The sequence below is a fragment of the Gymnoscopelus microlampas genome (assembly GCF_963454915.1).
Source record: "Gymnoscopelus microlampas genome assembly, chromosome: 3".
In the NCBI taxonomy this organism is placed as follows: Eukaryota; Metazoa; Chordata; class Actinopteri; order Myctophiformes; family Myctophidae; genus Gymnoscopelus; species Gymnoscopelus microlampas.
In genome coordinates this window covers 6,620,417-6,644,780 of record NC_139940.1, presented here as the reverse complement: position 1 = coordinate 6,644,780, position 24,364 = coordinate 6,620,417, and the positions used below count along the sequence as shown (strand labels likewise).

General features: G+C 42.0%; 1 protein-coding gene across 1 annotated transcript in view; it reads left to right on the top strand.

Annotated features, from left to right (window-relative positions):
* The window catches only part of cpne4a (copine IVa), a gene marked incomplete at its 3' end in the record, with an annotated part of 167,664 nt that overhangs the window by 39,080 nt on the left and 104,220 nt on the right, over window positions 1–24,364 (top strand). Inside the window, exon 3 of the mRNA XM_084052790.1 lies at window positions 18,669–18,848. Within this exon, the coding sequence (XP_083908916.1) occupies window positions 18,669–18,848 (180 nt within the window). The remainder of the gene's footprint in view (window positions 1–18,668; window positions 18,849–24,364) is intronic.

Sequence of the window (24,364 nt, the reverse complement as noted above, 5' to 3'; positions counted from 1 at the left end):
TGCGGTGCAGACCATGCGTTTGGGGGGCGAGCTCCTTCGACCTGCCCACCAGACCTCCGTGCTGTCCCATCATGGCAGGAGCCCCGTCTGTCACGGCTCAGGTTAACCTTCTCAAATGACAATGAATTCAGCCAGATCAACTCTTCCACTTTGGTAAATACCACGTCCCCCGCGAGGTGACCTTCTGATGCAATAAGAGACGATGGAACTCCTCTCCATCATAATATCTAACATAGACACAATAACTGCACTCCAGCTGTGCTGTCAGTGCCTCATCAGATTATTTATTTGGCTGTGGAATCCCATCAGAAAAGATTCTATGCCATGGAAGATTTGTGTTTAAAAAATATTCAAAATATATTTTTTAAATGCAATTCGTTTTGCAAATAGCTATCTACAACCTCACAACTTGTCGCAATGTGACGTGTTGTGGGCCTGTAGATCAGCGATGTTCAAATAGCTGTATAGATGTATATTGGGTTAAAGTGGTTAAACATTTTGATCCTATGTTAACTAATTTACCCCCTGGAACCCCCTTTGAGAACCACTATTATAGTTACACCCAACAAGCAAACAATCCAATAATAATGCTAATACACTCAAAAAATTATTCAAATAAGTTAGGCCACTGTTTCCTAAAACAATGGGTCGGGCAGTGGCATACCCACTGTAGAGGCAGGGCAGGCGGCCGCCTGCCCAACTAAGAACCCGCCTCCCCTAAAAAAAATCTCGCCGGCCCTAAATGTAAATCCTGGGAACGCCACTGGGGTCGGGACCCATTTTTTACTTTGGCTCTGCTACATGGTCAGTCCAGGTGGAGATGTGTTGTAACAGAGAAGCAGTCAGTCCTTCTCAAAATCACATTTTATTATTCACAACATCAAAAGGGGAAATAAAACCCCAGCTCATTAACAGCCTGTCATGACTCAAATAGGCCATTAATGGGCTTGTCCTCTTTTCAGTTTCAACCAATTTCCTAAATTAGCCTTTGATTATTATGTTCTGGGCTGTCAACTAATGGCTTCGGAGAAAAAAAAGCCTGAGGCCAAAATGACTTGCCAACCCCTGGGTTAGAGTCGAAAATGAATTCAGAAGGAGCTCTCCCTCAATAAATTAGCATTTAACCCTTTAAGACCTGGAACGCATCTGTGTCACTTTTTGATTTGAGCTAAAAAAGCATTATTTTACACTTTGGCTATTCAAAAATAGCAGACATATAAAATAGCAGATAAAATAGCAGATCTACAAGCTCGTAGCGCGGCACTCGGTGCCGCGCTATGAGCTTGTAGATCTGCTATTTTTTTTTTAATCATGAACATGCACAAATCTTTGAATATATATATTATTTTAAGCGAACATTTTTAACTCAAATCTTTGCTTCTGGGGGGTCCCTGGAAGAACATATTTTGAGATGGGGGTCGGCAGCCAAATACATATCATTTTGGGTGGTCCTTGACATGAAAAAGTTTGAGCACCACTGATATAGAAACATACGTTTTTTTCAGAATACTGTTGGGATTTAGAAGACATTTGTAGAATGGGCTTCGGGTCTTAGCGGGTTAACTTTGATATTGCTTGCAGTCAACACAGCTCACGGTTGGAGAAGCTGACACGGATAACTCCATCCTTGTCAGCCTCCTCCTCCGACAGCTGCCGAAGCTGGCAGTCAGCAAAGATTGAGAGACGAGCTTTAAAGGAGACTGGGTGGGTGTGGCCCGGCCCCAGCCAATCCACAGCCTGTGTCACTGGGCTCATCAGAGAGAAACGTGACAAATCAGTGGAGAGGACCAATTTCCCCACAGCAGCAGGCAGTCTCCGGTAATCACCGGTCTTATGATACGGCAGGCAGGTGTTAGTCCGTTTATAGCCATAAGGCTTCAGTCTCCACCTCAGAACAAGGAAAATACAGAAATAATACAATGCCAAATATAATAGATCTGAATTATACTAACGATACTGAATACTAAAAGTACAAACGTACCGTCATACAAGCTCACAATGCGTCGCATCGCGACGCATTGTGAGCTTGTAGATCGGCTATTTTCAAATGGACAAAATATATTATAGGGATGAAGTGCTTAGTGTGTTTTGTAATAATAATCAAAATCTACATAGGTAGCTAAAGTTTTCATATAATTGTAGTGGAGTAAAAGTACAATATTTTCCTCTGAGATGTAGTGGAGTAGAAGTAAAAGTGTTGAAAATTGCAAATACTGAAGAAAGTAAAAAAGACCTCAAAATTAAGTGCACTACTTGAGTACATGTACTTAGTTACTTTACACCACTGCCTGCTCTAGAGCAGGATAGGTGTGTGACACGTTGAACCAGACGCTCCTCAGTACAACATGTTTGGGAACTCCCTTACATGCAGCAACAAACACTTTGCACACAAACAGATGTCTCCCACTGTTTTACACGATGTGAACCTGTGATGTGACAATAACGGTGCTTCTGATCCTGATCTCTTACACAGCTAAAAACGTTTTTGTATGAAAACCAATCTGGGAACCCATCGTCAAATAAAAAGGAAAAATAGCCCCCGCTGCTGTTTTTTACTTATTCATTTGGCTCTGGGCGGAGCTGAACGGAGGACCCGTGCTCAGGGAAACCAGGGTTTTGGTCTGCCTTCCACTTCCGGTGGTGCGACTATGTTTTCATTCCCACTAACAATATTTCTCCATGGAACACTAACACCACTTCTCCCAGAGAACATGGATCGTTTTGGTTATAAGCCCACTTGTTTCTATGCTGAAAGAGCAAGTTAAAATGTTACTAACTTTCCGTGGTTTTGTCTGCTCCGAGGACGCTATTGTTAAATGAGTTTCGGTTTGTTTCCAGTGGGAATTGAGCCGCACACATGTAAATCCCGCCCACTACATTTGATTGGGTAAAAACGCGGCCTGCTTCCTGATCTGAAGGCACGCCCACGCCACGCCAATGTGCACGGGTTGTCAACACGGATACCGACAGATCCAAGCGCAGCTTGAGAGATTATATGAAAACTAACCCCTAGCTATGAATTTTGACATTTCAAACACTCGCAGAAGTTACTGTCGTTTGTCTGAACAGGGCAGAACTCATTATCTCATGGTTGAAATGCTAACACTGTGACATTTCAGCAAACCCATCCAGCTCCACATTATTCACACTAACTCGAATCGAGCGTTCTGTGTAGATTCATGAGGTTTCGTCACTCACTCATACAGGTGTGTGACTGGTATTCCCAGACTATGCCGAAAGGAAACTATTCAGATCATCTAATAGACACTGTATGCTTTAAGTTTGACAAAGAAAGTAAACAAGAAGAACTTGCAGAATAGCAGAACAATGTCACAGCGTGTCACACTGCAGAAACAAGCAGAGGACAAGGTAAAACAAACTAAAGGGTTTACTAAATCAGAAACAGCCCAAAAATACAAATACGGGAACATTCACTTTTTACAAAGTTGGCAGGTCTGAATTCTCAGAGACACAGGAAAAGCTAAAACAGGTATATAGTAACATAAAGTACAAACTGGCAAGGGGCTTTGAAAACAGAGAGTATACGTGTATATACATGCAACATAATAGGACACAGGTGAACATAATTGACAACTATAACCAAGAAAGAAACCATAAAAATAAACAAAAAAAGGACACCACAAAATAAGAGAAAACACAGCAGTGAGACAGACCATGACAATACAGAAAAAATGGGGGAATCTTTTACAACCAGGAGAGACAGAATATTCATACATGCAGCAGGAAAAGGATTATTGTATATTATGTCTCCCTTCTCTTCTATTGAGACATTTGGATCATGTCAAAGGTCATGTCTCACCTAGACACCGGATCTGACACAAATCTTGACCCTAAGCAAGCAGTAAAAATGTCAGCACTTACGCAGGAAACTGGGTTCAAATCCAGGGTAGAAGAGGAAAGTTACATAGCCTAATAGTGCAGCTTTAAACTACAAGTAAAATCATCCACTTTTTCTTCCCAATCTCTTTAGTCCCTCCGCTCACTTTGACATACTCAAGCAGAGAAACAAATCATCTCCATACATACCTTTTTGCCCAACATCCAAACACCACAATTGCATAAACTTCAGAGGTCTCAAATTGTGGAGTGCCCTGTAGCTGACACTAAAGTCCTCCACCTCTCTGGCATTCAGCTTTAAAAAAGTCTCATATCTTGAGCCCCGTGGAGACGTTCTCTGTGTGCTACGAGTTCTAAGTCGCTTTTGTTGTAGGCTATTTACATATTGTATATTCGCCCTTTACCTTTTTCCCCAAGTTTTCTCTTTCTACCTTGTTTGCTATATGTTTCTTTTCTTCAATTGTCCTATTTTATTTGATTGTTTATTCTTTACTGTGATATATGCTCCCCGCATTCCCTATAGGCTGCTATCTTTTCTTTTCTTTTTCTATTTTATGTTCTGTCAAGAATTGTTTATGTTTTGATGGCAGAGGGCATTGTGTAAGCCCTCTGTGCCTCCCTCCTCTCACAGTGCAGTATGGATTGTCTCTTTGCTCTTGGTGTGATTTGTTTTTACTCCACATGGTTCAAATAAGTCAAATCAAAACTCTCTGTGACTTTGTGACGACGCAGGTGACCGTAGCACTGTAAAGTTCATAGAACTGTGTAACTCAGTGGGTAGAGAAACGCAACAGCATTTCAATTGCCTGCACAGCATCGTTGTCAGTTGGAAACCTGTCCGAAAAAAAGAAAGAAAATGTAGTTATTATTTGGTCACAAGATTCAAGATTGATTTTTGTTTTTCCATCTACAAGCAGCTTCAGAAAAAAACGATCTTATGTTCCACCTAATAATAATAATAATAATATAATAATAAATAAATAGTGCAAAAATCTATCTATCAATCTAAATAAATAATAAGAAGAAAATAATAAGAAAAAACAATAAATCCTAAATGTTTGAAATAATATAAGAAATGTTTCATTGTTTGTTTTGTTTGGAAAATAGCAGATCAATGAGCTTGTAGATCGCCTATTTTCGTCTATAGGTTTAAAGTGCTCATGTGGCTATATAGTCGCTTCTTTTGGTCTTGTTCTCATAGACCTGGTTGCTTATTTCTCTCGGGAAATCTGGCATCACTGGTTGGGATTCCCCTCCTCCTATGCCCTGAGGGTCCAGACTAGAGAACAGGGTATTTTTCCTCTGTCCCAACCCTCCCATCTCTCCCAGTGCTCTGTCCCATCTCTCCCAGTGCTCTCTGCACGTTTATTTTTAGACATGTGTCTTATTAGCACCGTTGTCTGAGAGAATATGCAAATGAAGCCAGCTCTGCTGCTAGGAACGTCTCTTCTCTTCTCTTCTCTTCTCTTCTCTTCTCTTCTCTTCTCTTCTCTTCTCTTTTAATTATTACTACTACTAGCTACAAATACCAGTAGTAATAGTGCTATTGTTCCTACTAGTAGTAGTACTACTAGTACTACTGCTACTAAAGTAGAAAAAGACAACCTCACTTTTTCAGATGTCTATAGTCTCTAGTCTAGTTTCTAGTCTTATTTCCATGCCAAAATATTACTACTACTACTGCTACTTACTACTTAGTACTTGAGCTCTAAGCTCAAGTACTATTACTATTAGTTGTACTAAATACAATTACTACTAATCTTACATTATCTAGACCCTCCAGAAAAATGTGATTATGCAATCACATAATTTACAGCATAATCAGCAAAATGACGCATAATTATGCGGGGGTAACATTCTTTCAAAAAGGCTGCATCGCATCAAATCGCATCGCATAATATGCGCATCGCATGATATGCACTTCGCATCGTATATTTCGCAACTTTTCGCATATTTCCATATTTCGCATATTGCCGCATATTTCACAAATTTCACCGCATAAAACTGCGGGAAAACCACGCATATTTCATCGCAAAATCAAGGATTTTAGCCTGCATAATGTCAATATGAAAACTTGATTTAGTTTAGCCTTTATTTGACAGGTACTATGGAGAGAGACAGAAAACACGGCATGGGGATTGACATGCAGCAAACGGTCCAGCCGGGCCTGGAATTGAACCGAGGACTCACTGTCAGCCAATTAGAGCCCAACGCGGTGTTCACCCTAAACCCACCCAGCTATCGGATCGCCCATTAAAACCATTGAGACCTGAAGCCGATTCTACATGTCTCCTAAATCTCAACAGTTTTCTGAAAAACCTATGTTTCTATATCAGTGGTGCTCAATCTTTTTCATGTCAAGGACCCCCAAAATGATATGTATTTGGCCGTGGACCCCCATCAAAATATTTTGTTCCAGGGACCCCCCAGAAGCAAAGATTTGAGTTAAAAATGTTCGCTTTAAAACAATATATATTCAAAGATTTGCACACATTTTCTCGATTTAAAAAAAATAGCAGATCTACAAGCTCGTAGCGCGGCACTCGGTGCCGCGCTATGAGCTTGTAGATCTGCTATTTTTGAATAGCCAAAGTGTAAAATAATGCTTTTTAGCTCAAATCTAAAAATGACACAGTTCCAGGTCTTAATGGGTTAAAACCAAAATGCAATTTCCTCTTCCAAATCTTTGGAAGAGGAACACCTTTTCTAATAAAATAAGCTCACAATGCAATGTGAAAGAATTGCAATGTAATTCAAACCAAAAATTGTCAAACCTTGTAAAAAAGATTTTAGATCGGCTGTTTTCAGTTATTTTGGCATGACACCATGCAGGATGAATGTACTGTCTGCACCTCCTCATGTTTCTCGGGGGAAAGGCGGTAGAAACGCTGGTTAATTGGCTCGGCATCACCAGCATCAGCGTCATGTTCCATCAGCTCTGGACCAGTAGAGATGGAGTGTCACAAGACAACTCAGGGAAAACCCGTTAAACCCTTCAAATTAAACCACTTAAAACCCTGTATGGTTGGCCGGGGTCCCTCAGGGCTCTATGCTAGTGTGTTTTTACTGTTTTCTGTCGTCGTAAGGATATGCTGGGGTTTAAGTGGTTAATGAGTTCAGTCAATTCCACTCGTTTACACCAGTGGTCGTGCGCGGTGTGTGCACGTACCCTCTGTCTTCCTGTGTGTGTGTGTGTGTGTGTGTGTGTGTGTGTGAGAGAGAGTGAGAGTGAGAGAGAGAGAGAGAGAGAGAGAGAGAGAGAGAGAGAGAGAGAGAGAGAGAGAGAGAGAGAGCGTTGGACTACTTAATGAGCATTGAAGTCCCTTTCTTTCTTTCTCTCACTGAAGGCATACTTGTATATATATATATATTAGGGGTGTGCCGATACACTAATTTCACGAAACGACACGATACGATATTTGGCTCACAACTTCGATACGATTTCGATACAATACGCACTTTTTTTATTATGAAAATAAATGGGGGAGAAAAAAAGAAAATGCAAACAAATAATTCTGTTTTTGCATTATTCAGACATGCAAACTTGTAGCTTTTCAGCTACAATAGCCGTTTTGAATCCAAATAGTATGACACCTGACCCGAAAAAAAAACATGTTGTCACTCTTTTCACTTCGGGGCCGTTTGCATGCCTGATTATTATGATTGTAAAAAAAAAAAAAAAAAAAAAAAAAAAATTTTTTCAAAAACGATATTTTTTTTCCCCAAAACGATACATATCGTCGCGAAAACGTATCGCGATATATCGCGGGACGATATATCGGCACACCCCTAATATATATATATTTATTTACAGTACTGTAGCTCCGTTCCTAATATTAGTTGTTTTGGAGACCCCCACAGAGTTCAAATTATAGCTTGAACTCTGGATGAGGCCAACTGCTTAATGACATGTACCACTCTGCCGCAAAACCATCTGTTCCAAGGGATTTTCAGTCTTATAACTCATAAATACAGTTTCTCCATTGTTATCTGTATTTGAGTGTTGATTTTGCTCATCTGTGACAGAGGGCAAATCCCACGAGCCAAGGAATATCTCGATCTGGAGATCATTATAAAATTGTTGTCTCAGTTGTAACTGTTCAAAACTCCTAAAACAACTTTGTATAGTCCAGTGGTTCTCAACCTTTTCTGCGTCAGGGCCCACTTGAAAATCTTGAAAGCGTTCGCGGCCCACGCATCTCACCACTTAACCCAGTCGAGTTAAGGCTTGGATAAATGGAACGTAGTATTCTCTAAGTTCTGATTCATTGGTTTCCCTATGAAAACACACTTTTCAAGGTTTTAAAGAAAGAAATACCAAACCATTATTTTTTACAGAATTCTTTTCATATCATGTTATATCATTAAAATCGTAGTGTTTTGCCAATTATTTGTGAGACCACTTGCAATACTCTTGCGGCCCACCAGTAGGCCCCAGCCCACAGGTCGAGAATCATGGCTCTAGTCTGTACCGTCATTTAATCGCTCCTCATTCAGGGCTCTGTACATACGACACTATCTTCTTCTTGTTGTCTGTAAAGCCCCTGATTGTTTACAGTGACTACAGCCACACTGGAGGCATCAATTGGACACTTCAGAACCCCATAATAAGGGTGCTGGGGTTTTAAGTGGTTGAATTGGTCCATCCATCCATCCCTCCATCCAATATTTTACACGCACGCAGGCACGCACGCACGCATGCACATCTGCCTTCTGTGTCTTTGACCTTTGATTTGTGTTCATTATTCACTGTATTACATCAGTATAATCAACTCCCTCCTATGTCCTAATATGTACTGTAGGAAGTTAACTCTTTGACTGCCGTCGACGCCTTTTCGAGTCAATTGCTACTTGGTCCACTTGGCCGTCGACGCGTTAGACGCGCTGATAGCTTTTTCATTGTTTAATCGGTGATCGCGCTGTTCTGTGTATCTTCCACCGTCAGTTTCTCTTTTTGTTCACTTCACACTCACCTGGATGCAGATTCATTGGGGTTCAATTTCCGGTTCTCGGTTTTAGCTTAAAAATGGGATTTTAGGCCAAAATAGGGAAAAACATGTTTTTTCACACGGTATAAAAAACGAAGGGAGAGCTCCGGTTCTATTTTCTGGATGACGAACAGTTATCGTCGTTATGTATACCAACGATCTGAAACCCGATCATAAGCTAAGCTAAGATGGCCTGTGGAAGAGCGGCGGAAATACGCAGCGTAGAGGTCGATCTCTCAGCTCTCTGCTGATCTCTGCTGGTCGATCTGTTGTGTGTTTATAAACATAGCCAGACAAACGCTTTAAATGGATATAACTATTTTTTTACCGGTTGAAAAGGTTATAAAACACGAAAGTCGCTGGCACTGGGTGAGTACATTTTGAAAATACTCTGGCAGTCAAAGATTTAATATAAATATTTGAAGCCCGAAGCCCATTATAATTTGGCATGTTCAATTTGTCTCTCTCAGTACTGCTATTTGCACTTCATCCTCTTTCATCTTGGACAGAGTCTTCCCTCTCCTCCTAATCGCATTAAGCACCCCATTGATGTTTAAATAATTAGCATTTGGGTTACATTTGCATTTAGGTTACATTAAACAGTGACCGGCCATGTACATGCATGTTAAAAGCTTGTAAAGAACTACAGTGAACGAACAACAGAAGTTAAACACTCAACAGAAAACCCAATGAGTGAAAACCTCTTCAAAAGGAACATTCATGACATCCAAATTAGTGGTCTCTCCCAAGAGCCACTAACCTCTACAACCTAGAGGTTCCAAGAAAAGGGACCACTTAAGCCTTATTTAAAAAATAGATGATCTGCTATTTTAGCAATTTTTCACAGCTAGAGGTTCGGGCCGCTGCACAGCCCTCACACATGTTGCACCGCCAATCAGCAGTGGTGGAAAAAGTACTTCAATGTTTTACTTAAAGGTTCTATGACATTCATTTTCACTTTTTTAATGTTTTTTTGGGGGTTTTATGACCTCAATTACACCCAAAAAATCTGAACTTTGTGAACATTCAGTGGATTTTCTGTGGTCTGGGGTTTTCTGAATAATTAGGCTGAAAAGTAATCTGAGCTTGGCCCTTCGGCAGTGAGGTCACAGCCGATTAATCCCGCCCACTCTCCTCCTCGCCCCTCCCCTCCCCTATCCTTTCCTTTGGGGGGGCCGGAGCAGAGGCGATGATGGACAGGCAAAATCCCTCACCAGCGACACCCGCAGGCAAAGATTTCTTTTTTCATTGCAGTTGAAAAGGCTTTAGAAATGTGAAAGAAAAACACCTGCCATGGATCAATGGAGTGGAATTATTTGTTAAAACTTTCTATACACGTTTGAAGGACCATGACAAAGACTTTTAATGTGTGGTAAAACTGAACGTCATGAAACCTTTAAGTAAAAGTATCAATACTGCAATGTACTGTAGTAGTACTCTGTTACAAATAAAAGTCCGGAATTCAAAAAAGTACAAAAGTATTGGTATCTAAATGTACTTAAAGTACCAAAAAGTAAAAGTACAAAAATGTTTGAAAATAGCAGATCTACAAGATCACAACGCGTCGCAATGTGACGCGTTGTGAGCTTGTAGACTGGCTATTTTAAAATAGCCTAGTTATATATATATCTGCAAAGTAGTAAACTAGTAACTCAAGTTTTCAAATAATTGTAGTGGAGTAAAAGTACAATATTTGCCTCTGAGATGTAGTGGAGTAGAAGTAAAAGTATAGACAATTGGAAATACTACTTGCTTTACACCACTGCCAATCTGACTGATATGCCCATAAATGGAGATCTCTGTATCTGGCAGTCCTTGTCCCTCAGCAAAAAATAAATGTAAGCGTGTTTCGGGAAGAATAATTGCGAACGCGGAAGGCGCGTGGAAGGAGGCGCGCGGAAGGCGCGCCTCCGCCCAAGTGGAACTTACTATGAAATCCTGCTCGGCTTGTGTGTGTGTGTCTGTCTGTCTGTGTGCGTGCACTGCCTATGTGCAGCCTCCAGAGTGCGCCAGAGTGCCGAGCAGGGTTTCACACACACACACACACACACACACACACACACACACACACACACACACACACACACACACACACACACACACACACACACACACACACACACACACACACACACACACACACACACACACACACACTCACTAACTACAGTGTGGCCATGAAGAACGCAGGAATGTAGACAATGCTCTGATTAAAATGCACATTTCGAGCTGCGTTCACTTCCAGCGTTCGCGCGTCTTACTTGTTCTTCAGAGAATATTAGAACGTATTTTGTCGTCCTTGTCTTGAAGGTTGAGATGTTTTCATGTTATTTTGAAAGCTAGTGAGTATAAAATGTTGAACAAATATGGACTATTTTCCATCACTAATTCACTCAGCAGATGAGATTAATCTGCGACAACCAACCACCGCTACAGCATGCTTTCCCACAAAGTGCAAATAAAACTAGAAAAAGTGCTCCTCGGAGCACAGGTCTCTGCCAGGTCACGTCGTTATTGTGGCCTCCTGGTGGCGCTATAATAGGCCAATGTGAAAAGGGTGGCATTTCTTCCTCGGCCTAGTGGGAATGAGCGTGCATTCATGATTTGAGGCATTTTGTTGCAAAAATGTGTTTTGCTAAATTAGACCTGCTGGTGGCGCTATAACAGGCCAATGTGAAAAGGGGGATTTCTTCCTTGGCCTAGTGGGAATGTGTGTGCAAATTTTCACGGAAATCACACGCTGCGTTCATGGTTTGAGGCAGTTTGTTCAAAACGGACCAATCCTGGCAACTTTGGAAGCCAACCTTAGCCAGTCAGGATGGAATATGAAATATCGGACAGATCCGTCTTGATAACATGACTATAGAGATACTGTGTACCGATTTGCGTGACGTTTGGATAAAATCTGTAGGAGTAATGTCCAAAAATGTGTTTTGCACAAATCGGCCTCCTGGTGGCGCTATAACAGGCCCATGTGAAACATTTGGGGCAGAGGTTCTGCTGTGGCATCGAGGGAGTGTGTGTGTGCAGTTTCACAGCGACCGGGGCAACGGTGGCGGAGATTAGCTGGTAACAGACAGAAGGACGGACGGACACACACACGGACGGACGGACGGACGGAGGGTAAAACATACTCTCTCGCCATGCCTTCGGCCTGGCGGAGACAATGAACTGTAGCAAATACCCCAACAAAGTGCCGGCCTCTAAGGAGATACATTAACAATCTGGCTATGAGCCACACCACACCAAGAAAAACTAAGCACTTCGTAAGACAGTATCTTGTGTTTGCACGTTATAATGAATGAACCCATTGAGACCGGGAACGCATCTGTGTGTCATTTTTTGATTTCTTTGGGCTGTTCAAAAATAGCAGATCTACAAGCTCATAGCGCGGCACTCTGCTATTTTGGGGACAAATCGTGTAAAATCGTGGGTCTTTAAATATGTATATTTTTAAAGGGAACATTTGTAACTCAAATCTTTGCTTCTGGGGGGGATTCTATTAATGTCTTCTAAATATTAACAGTTTTTGAGCGGTGCAACCGCTCCTATAAGAGGGTTTAGGACCCATCCGTGGTGAAAGTTTTTCTTTCCGTCGTGAAAATGTGTCTTTCGCTGTGACGCCATGCTGTGGAAAACACGCCCATAGGCTAAGCTTTGCAGGACGTGCTGTGATTGGCTAGCGAGACACATGATGAAATTAACTTCAAACTTCGCAGATGCGCTGTGATTGGCTAGCGAGACGCATGATGAAATTAATAATAATGTAAAAAATGTAAGCACGTCACTTCGCAGGACGTGCTGTGATTGGCTACCGAGATGCATGATGAAATTATAATAACTCATATATATCACCGCTCACTTCACACTGGGTGCGATTTAAAAAAAAAAAGTGGTTCTCAAAAATGGTATGTATTTGGCCTTGGACCATCTCAAAATATTTTGTTCCAGGGACCCCCAGGAGTTAAAAATGTTAAAAACAAGAGTTAAAAATGTTCGCTTTAAAAAAACAATATATTCAAAGATTTGCACAAATCTTCACAAAAATAGCAGATCTACAAGCTCATAGCGCGGCACTCTATGAGCTTGTATATCTGCTATTTTTGAATAGCCAAAGAAATATAAAAATGTCACTGATGCGTTCCCGGTCTTAATGGGTTAAGATATTACGGGGCAAACACTCACAGGGAGAGTGTGTGTATTTTCAGAGCAACGGACCTTCGGAGTTGTGTTCCTTTGTTGTCGGGATAATAGGCAGTCAGACAAATGAGCTTTTGGTCCAATGGGACATTTTTATGGAAATATTGGGGATAATAATGTACCTTCGGACCAGCGGGCGGTCCCCAAATCCATCTGAACCGTGTCCTGGCTCAGCGCTTATTAGATCTGCTTTCACAGTCTGTAGCTCATTACCTATTTATTGTGCAACGCTGAGAAGTTTGTATTTAGTGAGTGTAAGGGAGTGTAATAGTATGACTCAGCAAAGTGACAGCTTTGTGTGTGTGTGTGTGTGTGTGCGTGTGTGTGTGTGTGTGTGCGTGCGTGCGTGCGTGCGTGCGTGCGTGCGTGCGTGCGTGCGTGCGTGCGTGCGTGCGTGCGTGTGTGTGTACTTGTATTACAGTACATGTGAGGGCCAAATGTCCCCATTTAACCCATTAAGAGAAATGTCTTCTAAATCAGTAGTTCTCACACTTTCAAGATTTTTCAAAAATGTTCAGAAATTGCAGATGTACAAGCTTGTATATCTGCTATTTTTGAATAGCCAACGCAACAATCTAAAATTCTCTCCTGGTTTTAATGGGATAGTATATAGTCGAATTTTAGAAATAGACATTGTGAGGACAAAATATCCTGGTCCAATAGAAATGGTTGTTTTATGGTTATAAAAAGAGATTTGGGGAGTTTACAATTAGTTTTACAATTAGTTTTACAATTAGTTTCACAATTAGTTTTACAAAACAATTATGTTTTTACAATTAGGTAATTGGGGGTTAGGGTTAGGATTAGGCATTTAGAGGTTAGATTGAGGTTTTATGTTAGGGTTGGAGTTATCCCCGATTTATTTTGAAACTGGCCTTACACTACAAGATAATCAGGGTCTGAAACAACCCTCCCGAGTATCGGCCTAGATTGTGAGCGAATCTCGGGCATAGATATCGTCTAGTGTGGGGGTTCAAAGATCCAATCTTAACACTCCCAAGTTGCTCACACGACGGTCGGGGCTGCCCGGCGGTTTTCAAACATGTTTGATATATATCTGGGTCGCTACTGTATGGAACAGCACAGCGGGGGACCGAGAGAAACACGGCCGCTGTTCAGATGCAAGGGACGGGGGGCGCTGTGTTGACAGCCCGCTAATATGACACACGTGCGCACGCACGCACGCACGCACGCACGCACGCACGCACGCACGCACGCACGCACGCACGCACGCACACACACACACACACACACACACACACACACACACACACTTTTCATACCGTCAGGTTGGTTGTTTATGTAGGATGGACACTGTATCCAATATATGGATACTGTAGCAATATAGCCTCGCGTAGCCAGACAATATCACACGACACACTGCGTGGATATTAGTCTGGTCCCTATCAACGGTTGATTTGGGGCTGTTACAAAAAGATCCAAACGGACTCTATTGGTTAGACCTAAACCAATCAGAGCAGTGCTTCCTTGAACGAACCAATCAGAGCAGTGCTTCCTTGTACGTCATTGCTCCAAATAAGGTGATAAGCCCGCCCACATTTGGATACTGGGCCCTGGTTTGTTCCGCACAACTGCGGAGGGAGAGAATTGACATCTCTATGGAGGGGGGCCAGACCTAATCTGCCGAGGGCTAAAGTGCATGCAATTTTGCACAGGCAGATTCGTCTGGAACCAGGCTAGTAGCAATATGTTCTTTTTAGCAAGTGACACCCTGCATGATCGACGAGTAGATAAATGCTGCTTTATGAAACTATGGACAGACGCAGGAACAGAGCAGACACTGCATGCTGTTATATGGGGTGCCTGTATTCTTCCATCACTTTCCAAAGTGTTCTCTCCATGTGACCATGTTATTGACAGTGTCTGTGTGTGCTTGTACAGCTTGTTCATTATATCCACGTCGGTTTCTAAAGTCGTGAGTAGCCTACACAGTATATTAGAAGATGACAGCTTGGCTCGCTGTTATCTTCATTGTAGCTGCTGCTGTGATATCATGGTCAGTGTGATCATTATATGCTCCACCTTTCATGTTGGTCACACAATGTGCACCCTTCATAGTTCTTAAAGCAAGTTCTTTAGAAAAATGTTGCAAGGGAAGTCTCTCTGAGTCTGTGCCATGCCACTGCACAGCAAGTTCAGGAATAGTTCACATGCTGTTGTTATCTACTCGCCCTCACGCCAGTTGAGGCCAAATTCAGTCAGCTGATGATCAGACAACAGAAGGCATCCCATGCTTTGGGAGCCTATTGATCATGTTGAATCGATTGATCATGTTGAATGCGTTTATCGTGGTAAATCGGGTTCAGACCAAAGGAGTGCTGTCTGTCAACTTCAAGGTTCCAGGTTTCTTTACTTGTTACATCTCGTGTACGAGTAAAGAAAAGTACAATTATTTTGTTCATGACAAAAAGAAAAACAAAATAATGATCAGATTATAAAATCAACATGTTCTGTCCATTAGTCCTAGTTCTTAAGGTGCACAAAACTGCTGTATGGCAAGGTTCTTACTCCTAAGTTATGAACATCTGTCGGTGTCAGTGTCCTTGGCACCCAGGCTGCCTCAGGCCTAAGACACACAGTCGGGGGGGGAAAACTGTCTTTCCCTTAACCGTACAGTTGAATATTAAGTAGAAGAAGGGGTATTCCCACAGAAATAGAATAGAAAGTGATCTAAAAATACAAAACCATAACATGTGCCATAGGTACATAAAGGCACTGACATTAATTGGGATGTGCAAGAACACTTGCGTGTGTGTGTGTGTGTGTGTGTGTGTGTGTGTGTGTGTGTGTGTGTGTGTGTGTGTGTGTGTGTGTGTGTGTGTGTGTGTGTGTGTATGTGTGTGTGTATGTATGTGTGTGTGTGCGCGTGCACGCGCGGGCGGGCGTGTGCGTGCATGCTTAATGATGTTATCTCAGCAGATAACAGCAGCAGCTGCGCTGTGTTAACATAAAGCTGTAGGACACTACATCACAACCCAGACAGGAAGCCATGAGGGATTTAACTCTTACTGTAATTTAATTCTACCAAGTCCTGTTCTGTTCTCTGCTGAAGGGATTATTGTTATCGGTGACTTCAGACTGGATGGGCCCTCTGTAATATTCTGTCATCATTCAGAGAGCAGGGAAACTAGACATATAGTGGGCGGGTGTTCTTTGAAATAGATGAACCAAAGTCCAATAACAAAAGATCTGAGAGTCATTCCTTCATTGACAGCGAAGATTAGTAACACATTGCAGCAGTTATTTTTTAATTTCTACTTCGACTCCTCTTTTTAGATTTGGATCTTTTTGGATATGGGACAGTATTTTCTTTAAGTTTTGGTAACAGATTGCCATTTACATTTATACTATAGAAAGAAATATTAGTAATGTTATTATTAGTAGTATTAATAGGGATGCACCAATATGGAAATTCTTGGCCAATACCGATGTTTAAAATAACAATTTAGCCGATAGCCTATACTGATACCGATATATGTTTGTTTACCAACATACCGATATTGACTGATAACGGCAAATATCGGCCAATACCGATATGTGGCCGATATATCAGTGCATCCCTAAATATTGCTAATAGTATCATTGTTGTGCCTTTCTACAGTGGTAAACATTATACACAAAACCAGAGGGTTTGGGGACAAAACAAGAGAGGCGAGGTTGAGATGGTTTGGACATGTGCAGAGGAGGGATGATGAGGGGTACATTGGGGGAAGGATGCTGAAGATGGGGCATGCGAGGCAAGAGGAGAAGAGGAAGGCCAAAGAGAACGTTTATATGGATTCGGTGAGAGTGGACATGCAGGTGGGCTGGAGTGACCAAGGAAGACGCAGGAAACAGTGGCAGGTGGAAACAGATGATCCGCTGTGGCAACCCCGATGGGAATTAGCCGAAAGAAGAAGAAGAAGAAGACGACAACACAAGACCAGATACAGTGTTGATTTTGACGGCAAATTTTGATTTAGTTTTAGTCATAGTCTTTTGACTAACATTCAGTTTAGTTTTAGTCATATAATATTTTAGTCACCTGAAATGTTTTAGTTTTTGTCTAGTTTCGTCGACTAAATACCATAAGGTTATAGTCGACTAAATCTACAGTTGATTTAGTCGACTAAAATGTATTGTGGCGGTGCCTTGACGGCGTCGTAATGGTAGATTTTACACATGGTTGCATGCTGAAAATAGCCAATCTACAAGCTATCCGGTTCCATAATATTTTGCATTAGAAGATGCAATTCAAAATTTGACCAGTAGGGGAATCAGTAATGTTATCTCTACGGGCGCAACTCTTGCGCAATGTCTTAAAAACATGTAACCGGATGAAGACCGAGGCAAATGAAATACTTTCTTCAACTCGTTGGATAGATTTTATGGTGCGCTAGATTAGAACTTAAAACATCTGAGAGAGTGGTGGAAATGCTTTACTTTTTGGATACGATGTGCAGAAAGGGGTAAGAAACATGTAAAGTGGAAAATGTGCCACAATCTCGAAAACAAGCGGCAGAGACAAACGAGGAACCTCATCTCGGAGCTATACAGCGGAGGGAGAGGTTCCGTCGGAGCTATGTATAACTATGAACTGTGTGTCTAAAACTCTCAGCGCGTGCTCCTCTGTCAGGACCCAGCCTCACTGCACCAGAAAGCAACAGGATTAGGTCACTTAAATACACATAAGGAATTACTTTGACCTAATTACATGACTTGCTGCAGGTGTGCCTGTGCGTAGGTAATAGCAACGTTTTTGCTAAGTGTTTTTAAACCTGTAATCATTCCGAAAGTTCAATAAACAATAGTAAACAATAACAGGAAGAGGGAAAAGGAGGCGAGGGGGTGAGGAGAGGGGGATGAATAAGCGCGAGGCTCTCCCCATGCAGCCAGAGAGAGAGATTCCATCACAGTGGCTCTAATTAAGCAGACAGACTCCACACAGCCAATTAAAGAGTGTGTGTACACTGCAGAGAGCTCCATCTGCATGCCTCTCAAAATGCCAAGTGGACTGATTCCATCTGAAGCGCTCCGGTTCACATTCACACATCCAGCACACACTCAAATCCCTCAGTGACACTTACTTTGTAACTCTGAGAGCCAACTAAATGTACCCATATGGACCCTCGCGGCTCCATGTGGGTACATTTTGTTGGCTCTCAGAGTTACAAATGGGTCTAATATGCGCTGCGGATTTTACTGTGTACATTCTGCCAACACCGTTTTATAACAGGAACATCTCTCTATCTCTCTGTCACTTATCTATTCATCCCTCTCTCTTTCTATCGCTCATCCACCCATCTTCCATGTGTCTTTCTTTATATCCCTCGTCCACCCATCTCTCTGTCTCTGTCTCTGTCTCTGTCTCTGTCTCTCACTATTTTCACTATTTTATAAAGAGGAACATTACTGAGACAGAGACAGTGAAATAAACAAGAGCTCCCGTGCTAAGCTAAGAACTTGAAGTTGTACCTGTGTTCATTAGTATATAGATTGGGCTCTAATACATGTTGTGTATAGTTTATCCCAACATATATCATCCACTTCCATTCTGTAACTGAATGTTTCTCTCTCTCTCTCTCTCTCTCTCTCTCTCTCTCTCTCTCTCCTGTCTTCCAGGTTGATAGGACGGAGGTCATTCGTAGTTCGACCAACCCAACCTTCTCCAAGGTGTTCACGTTGGACTTTTATTTTGAAGAGGTCCAACGCATCCGCTACGAGCTGATTGACATCAGCAGCGCTCACAATGGCCTGAAGGAGGCAGACTTCCTGGGATCAGTAGAGTGTACGCTGGGACAGGTAGATGTGTGTGTGTGTGTGTGTGTGTGTGTGTGTGTGTGTGTGTGTGTGTGTGTGTGTGTGTGTGTGTGTGTGTGTGTGTGTGTGTGTGTGTGTGTGTGTGTGTGCAACACGCATTCATGTGTGTGTGTGTTTCTTTGTTTGTTTGTTTTGCTGTGTGTGACGTGCTTAGCACAAAATGAAGCCAAGACTTTAATGAAATAATCAGTCCAGATGGTCATTATGTTAAACCCCGCCCCCATGCTAGAAAGCACTCTCCTTTACTCTCTTCTCTTCTCTTCTCTTCTCTTCTCTTCTTTTCTCTTCTCTTCTCTTTGTGTGTGTGTGTGTGTGTGTGTGTGTGTGTGTGTGTGTGTGTGCGCGTACAAGCAGTGTTGCATTGGTGAATTGGAAAGTGGTTGCACTCTACTGTATGTTAAAGATGTTCATCATGTTCACGTCGCTTAACACCTACACAACAGGTCACACAATGGACAATCGATATGCATCTAGGCTCATTCCTATATTAATCCTATGTTCATTCATGCTGGTGTGACAACAGGCGGCCTTTGTTATCTTTGTTGAGGTGTGAATTTAAAGTTGTTTTAAATCTATGCGTGTGCGTGCTCCTGCTACTGTTCAAAAAGGTTGTTGCACGGCGTGTTAGGCCGTCCCATGAGCAATGCAACACTGCGTGCGTGTGTGTGTGTGTGTGTGTGCGTGCGTGCGTGCGTGCGTGCGTGCGTGTGCGTGCGTGAGTTCTGTTGGTTTTATTCGCCAACATTCATCTGTCTGATGTAACGTGATGAAACGCTGTCTGCTTCAAGCTGCTTTCATTATAACATAACAATGAAGCTAACCGTTAACCCGGTTGCTGGGTGTTACTGTTTAAACTGTCAAACCAGGACTACAGTTCACATGCTGTTGTTAGCTACTCGCCCTCATGCCAGCTGAGGCCAAATTCAGTCAGCTGATTGTCAACAGACAACAACAGGGCTCCCATGCTTTTGGGGGTCGTCTGCTAGAAGCTAGACGTGTACATTTTCAGCAGTAGTTTTCCCTTGCGGAGCCTTTTGATCATGTTGAATCGATTGATCATGTTGAATACATTTATCGTGTTGAATCGGGTTCAGACCGAAGGAGTGCTGTCTGTCAACTTCAAGGTTCCAGGTTTCTTATTATTTAACAAAATAATTATCAGATTATAAAATCAATAAGTTTTGTCCATTAGTCCTAGTTCTTAAGGTGCACGAAGGTGCTATGTGCAAGGTTCTTACTCCTAAGTTATGAACATCTGTCGGTGTCAGTGTCCTTGGCACCCAGGCTGCCTCAGGTCTCAGACACACAGTCGGGGGGGAAAACTGGCTTCCCCTTAACCGTGCAGTTGAATATTAAGTAGAAGAAGGGGCATTCCCACACAGTGTTGATTTGATCTTACACTTGGTTGCATGCTGAAAATAGCCGATCTAGCTCACAACGCGACGCGGTGCCTTGGTGGCGTCATAATGGCTGATCTTACACTTGGTTGCATGCTGAAAATAGCCGATCTACAAGCTCACAACGCGTCGCAGCGCGACGCGACGCGACGCGTTGTGAGCTTGTAGATCTGCTATTTTCAGAGCTTAATACCCGAGTGCAACCAAACATAAAATGACATGTCTTTTCGTTCTACTGGATCTCTTCTCCACTAGTCCCTCACTAACATTTTGTCAATATATTTAGTCTTAGTTTAAGTCATCGTAGCTTAGTTTTTATTTGGTTTTTTTTTTCGTTTTCGCCAGTGAAAAAAGGTAGTCGACGAACATTTTTCGTCATAGTTTTAGTCGACGAAATCAACACTGTTCCCACAGAAATAGAATAGACAGTGATCTGCAAATACAAAACCATAACATGTACCATAGGTACATAAAGGCACTGACATTAAAATGGATGTGCACGAAAACTTCACTGCAGCGTGAAATGAGAGAATTAGAGAATAATCTGTAGTTGCTGTAACAGAGTAATTATTAATTTTGGCTTTCACGGTATAACAAACAAAACAGAGATGGGGTATTCAATCACAGGGACAAACATTCATAATCTGTATAAGCTCTTGTTCATTATTTTGTCTGAAATGTGACTTTGTAGGAGATTTGCAGGCTGTTAGCAATGTCACATGCTGTCTGGTATTATATGGTGTTCACTGGTACAACTTTAATGTTTTAATTATGCAGTTCTCATTTGACAGGAGTCCCAAACTTTTCAGGCCGCGACCCGCCAAAATAATCATTTGGATTGGGACCCCCCCCATCCTGACACGCACTTGGAATTGTAGGCATTATATTTAGTTTGACTCGGTTCCACAGATAAATATTGTGAAAATAGCCGAACTACAAGGTCACAATGCCTCGCACTTGTGAGCTTGTAGAGCGTCTATTTTCACAACGCCTGCCTCTTTCTTACTGTATGTAATATTACATTTTGACAAGTCATTCAATTTGTAACTTTAGAAATGTGCAGACACCCTGTATACACTTATACTGTATGTTGATTTGTTTACTGTTGAGTGAGAAAACAATGTTGCACATTAAGCTAATCATCTGGGGACCCCCACAAACTAATTTGGGGACCTCCAGTTTGGGAACCACTGGCCCCTTCCTTGTTCTCTCTACACCAAATCTCTTTGCAGAAACCACGACGTGTTCTGAGCTTGTAGATCTGCTATTTTTGCCGTATATTCACCCCAGGGACACTAGTACTTTAAGTGGTTAGTTTTCTCTGGCAGTTTTCACCTCGCCTGGCAAGAATCCACTGAATAACAATGGATCTTGTTTGCCTCTGTTCACAACCACACATTTAGGCAAAAGACTGCCAAATTAAAAGATAAAGAAGGAGATTTTCATTATGAGCTATTGAATCAAAAGCATGGTCAGAATTTAGGCGACCCACTAGACTAGGATCCATACTAAGATGTATGTAAATATGTCTGACAGGATCACATAATATCACAATAGTCCACATACCCAAACAACCAATTAATATGACTGTAATTAAAAGCACAATAATGCACAACAATATGCATTCATGTAGAATAGGCTAATCACAAAATATACAAGTCTACATCCCAATTAATTCACTAGTGCACACGCCAGTGCTCATTTACGAGTTTCCCATTTAACATTTGATTACATGTTTTTCCTCAATAGTTTGAATGCATTACCTGAAAATATTGCTCAATTTCACAAAATTCGGCACACAAACGCCATGAATCCACAAAACTGAAATAGACAGTCTACAAGCTGATTACGCATTGTATATTTATTTTAGCCAAAATAGGGATGCCAGAGTTGTGATATTATCAAACATGAATATCAAATACATCAGACCAAAGGATAAGCATTTATTTGGTTCATTCTGAGCAGAAGCAGAGATCAAATGTACCCCCACTCACTGGTGATAAAAATGAATTCCCTCCCCCCCTTCCCTCCACCACTAATTGGTGTTCTGATACAATATCTCATTCTATATTGTAAATATGGCATAGGTAAACGTAATTCTACAGTAATTCAGTGCAGTTAAGCAAAGTGTGTGAACAGCCACTTGAGTTTTTTTGGACTGTGAATGATACAGTATCATCCTTTGACTGAGCTCCAAATGGAATGTGCACAAACACTCACTCACACACGCACACACACACACACACACACACACACACACACACACACACACACGCATTTACAAGCTGGCACGTAGCTGAGATTCTACTTTATTGTCACATCACAAGTTTAAAGCCGTGAAAGAGTGGGCGGAATTCTTTCTCGTTCAAGCTCCCAAGGTACACCAATAAAATGTTTTGACAAGACAAAAAAAAGTGTTCCCCATCTTGGCAATAGAGCCTTTTCACGGCAACCATCTTGGCATGAAATATGCAGTATAATCTTCCAGTTCTTCCTTCACAGTTGTTACCAGCGCTGCTACTAAGGCTCTGTTCCATTCATGTGGAATTCACACCAGCAGCATCACAACGCTGGCAAGTCCTGAGAATACGTTTAAAGTCCAAGGAGACGAGCGTCCAGCACTTTTCCCACATGCTCTGATGAAAGCTAACTAGGCTGAAAAGTTACCAGTTTTTGTCTGGACAAAAATAAATGACATTTAGACATAGTCCTTGTCCTTAAAAACAAAAAAAAGTTGGTAAGTGCTACCATACATCCTTAGATAATGAGGCTTTCCCCACTGCGTCGGGATGCTCAATAGCAAAAAAGCGTATCTTATAAAGTTGAAAAAACCTCAAATTTAATTCTATTGTGCAAGAGCAGCAAGCAAGCCAGCCACTTTACTGGAGTATTTTCGATACTTTTACTTGTAACAGAGTGCCTACTTCTACATTGCAGTATTGATACTTTTACTTAAGTAAAACATTTGAGTATTTTTTCCACCACTGCTCAACACCACAGAAAAAGTTGTGAATATTGATAACAAAGTTTCACACTAAAAGTAGTACGTGTGAAATTATTCAAGATTGAGCAACTACATATTGAATGGCTACTGTAAAATGTACAGTAGCTGCCAGAAACAAGCGTCAAGTGCACTTCTCCAGCCCGTCTGTGAGGTCTGCTGTCGGGTGCAGCTGCTCGCGTCGATCCCTCGGACCAGTGGCGCAGCCAGAACGCTAGTATAGGCTGGGCCTAGGCAGGAGCGGGTGGGCACGCACACGCGAGCAGAACGCGTGCGCCCCCGACCCGTGCGCGCGCGGAAATTAGCTGTTATTGGGCGTTTGTGGGCGTTTTTTTGTTACTTTATTTCGGTTTTAAGGTTAGGGTTGGGTTATGTTATTTGATTCTTAATTTTGCCTGATTTTACCGATTTTTTAATCAAAAAAAATATCATAAAAAAATAAAAATCCCCCAATTTATTTTTGTTTGCAAAATCGTTTGGGTGGGCCAGCTTTCTATGTGGGTGGGCCACGGCCCACCCAGGCCCACCCATGGCTGCGCCCCTGCCTCGGACCACCGGGACTATCCCTGGCCGTGGACTATACGCCTGCACACACTCCACACCACTTGACATAGACAGAAACGGACCGCTGCATGGCAGTTAGAGCTAGTATTGTAGATAGATAGACCAGTGGTTCTCAAACTTTTTCATCTCAAGGACCCCCAAATTGACACTTATTAGCCCGCGGACCCCCATAAGAGAAGGTTTTTACGGTTCTATAGCAGTGATTTACAACCATTTTAATTTCTTGGACGCCCAGTTTGACATGCATTAGGGCTGCGGACCCCCATCTAATGGCATTTCTATCTCTGGGACCCCAATTTATATCGTAAAATCAATGTTAATTTAACTCAGAGACTGTACAAATGGAACCAAATGGACCCGTTAGGGTCCATTTGGTTCCATTTGTACACTCTCTGAGTTACAGACCATTTGTCCATTTTTGTTCCTAACTATCCATCATTTAGCTGGGGACCCCCTGGAACTTCCTCAAGGACCCCTGGGGGTCCCCGGACCCCACTTTAAGAACCAATGAGATAGACAACTAAACAACATACACA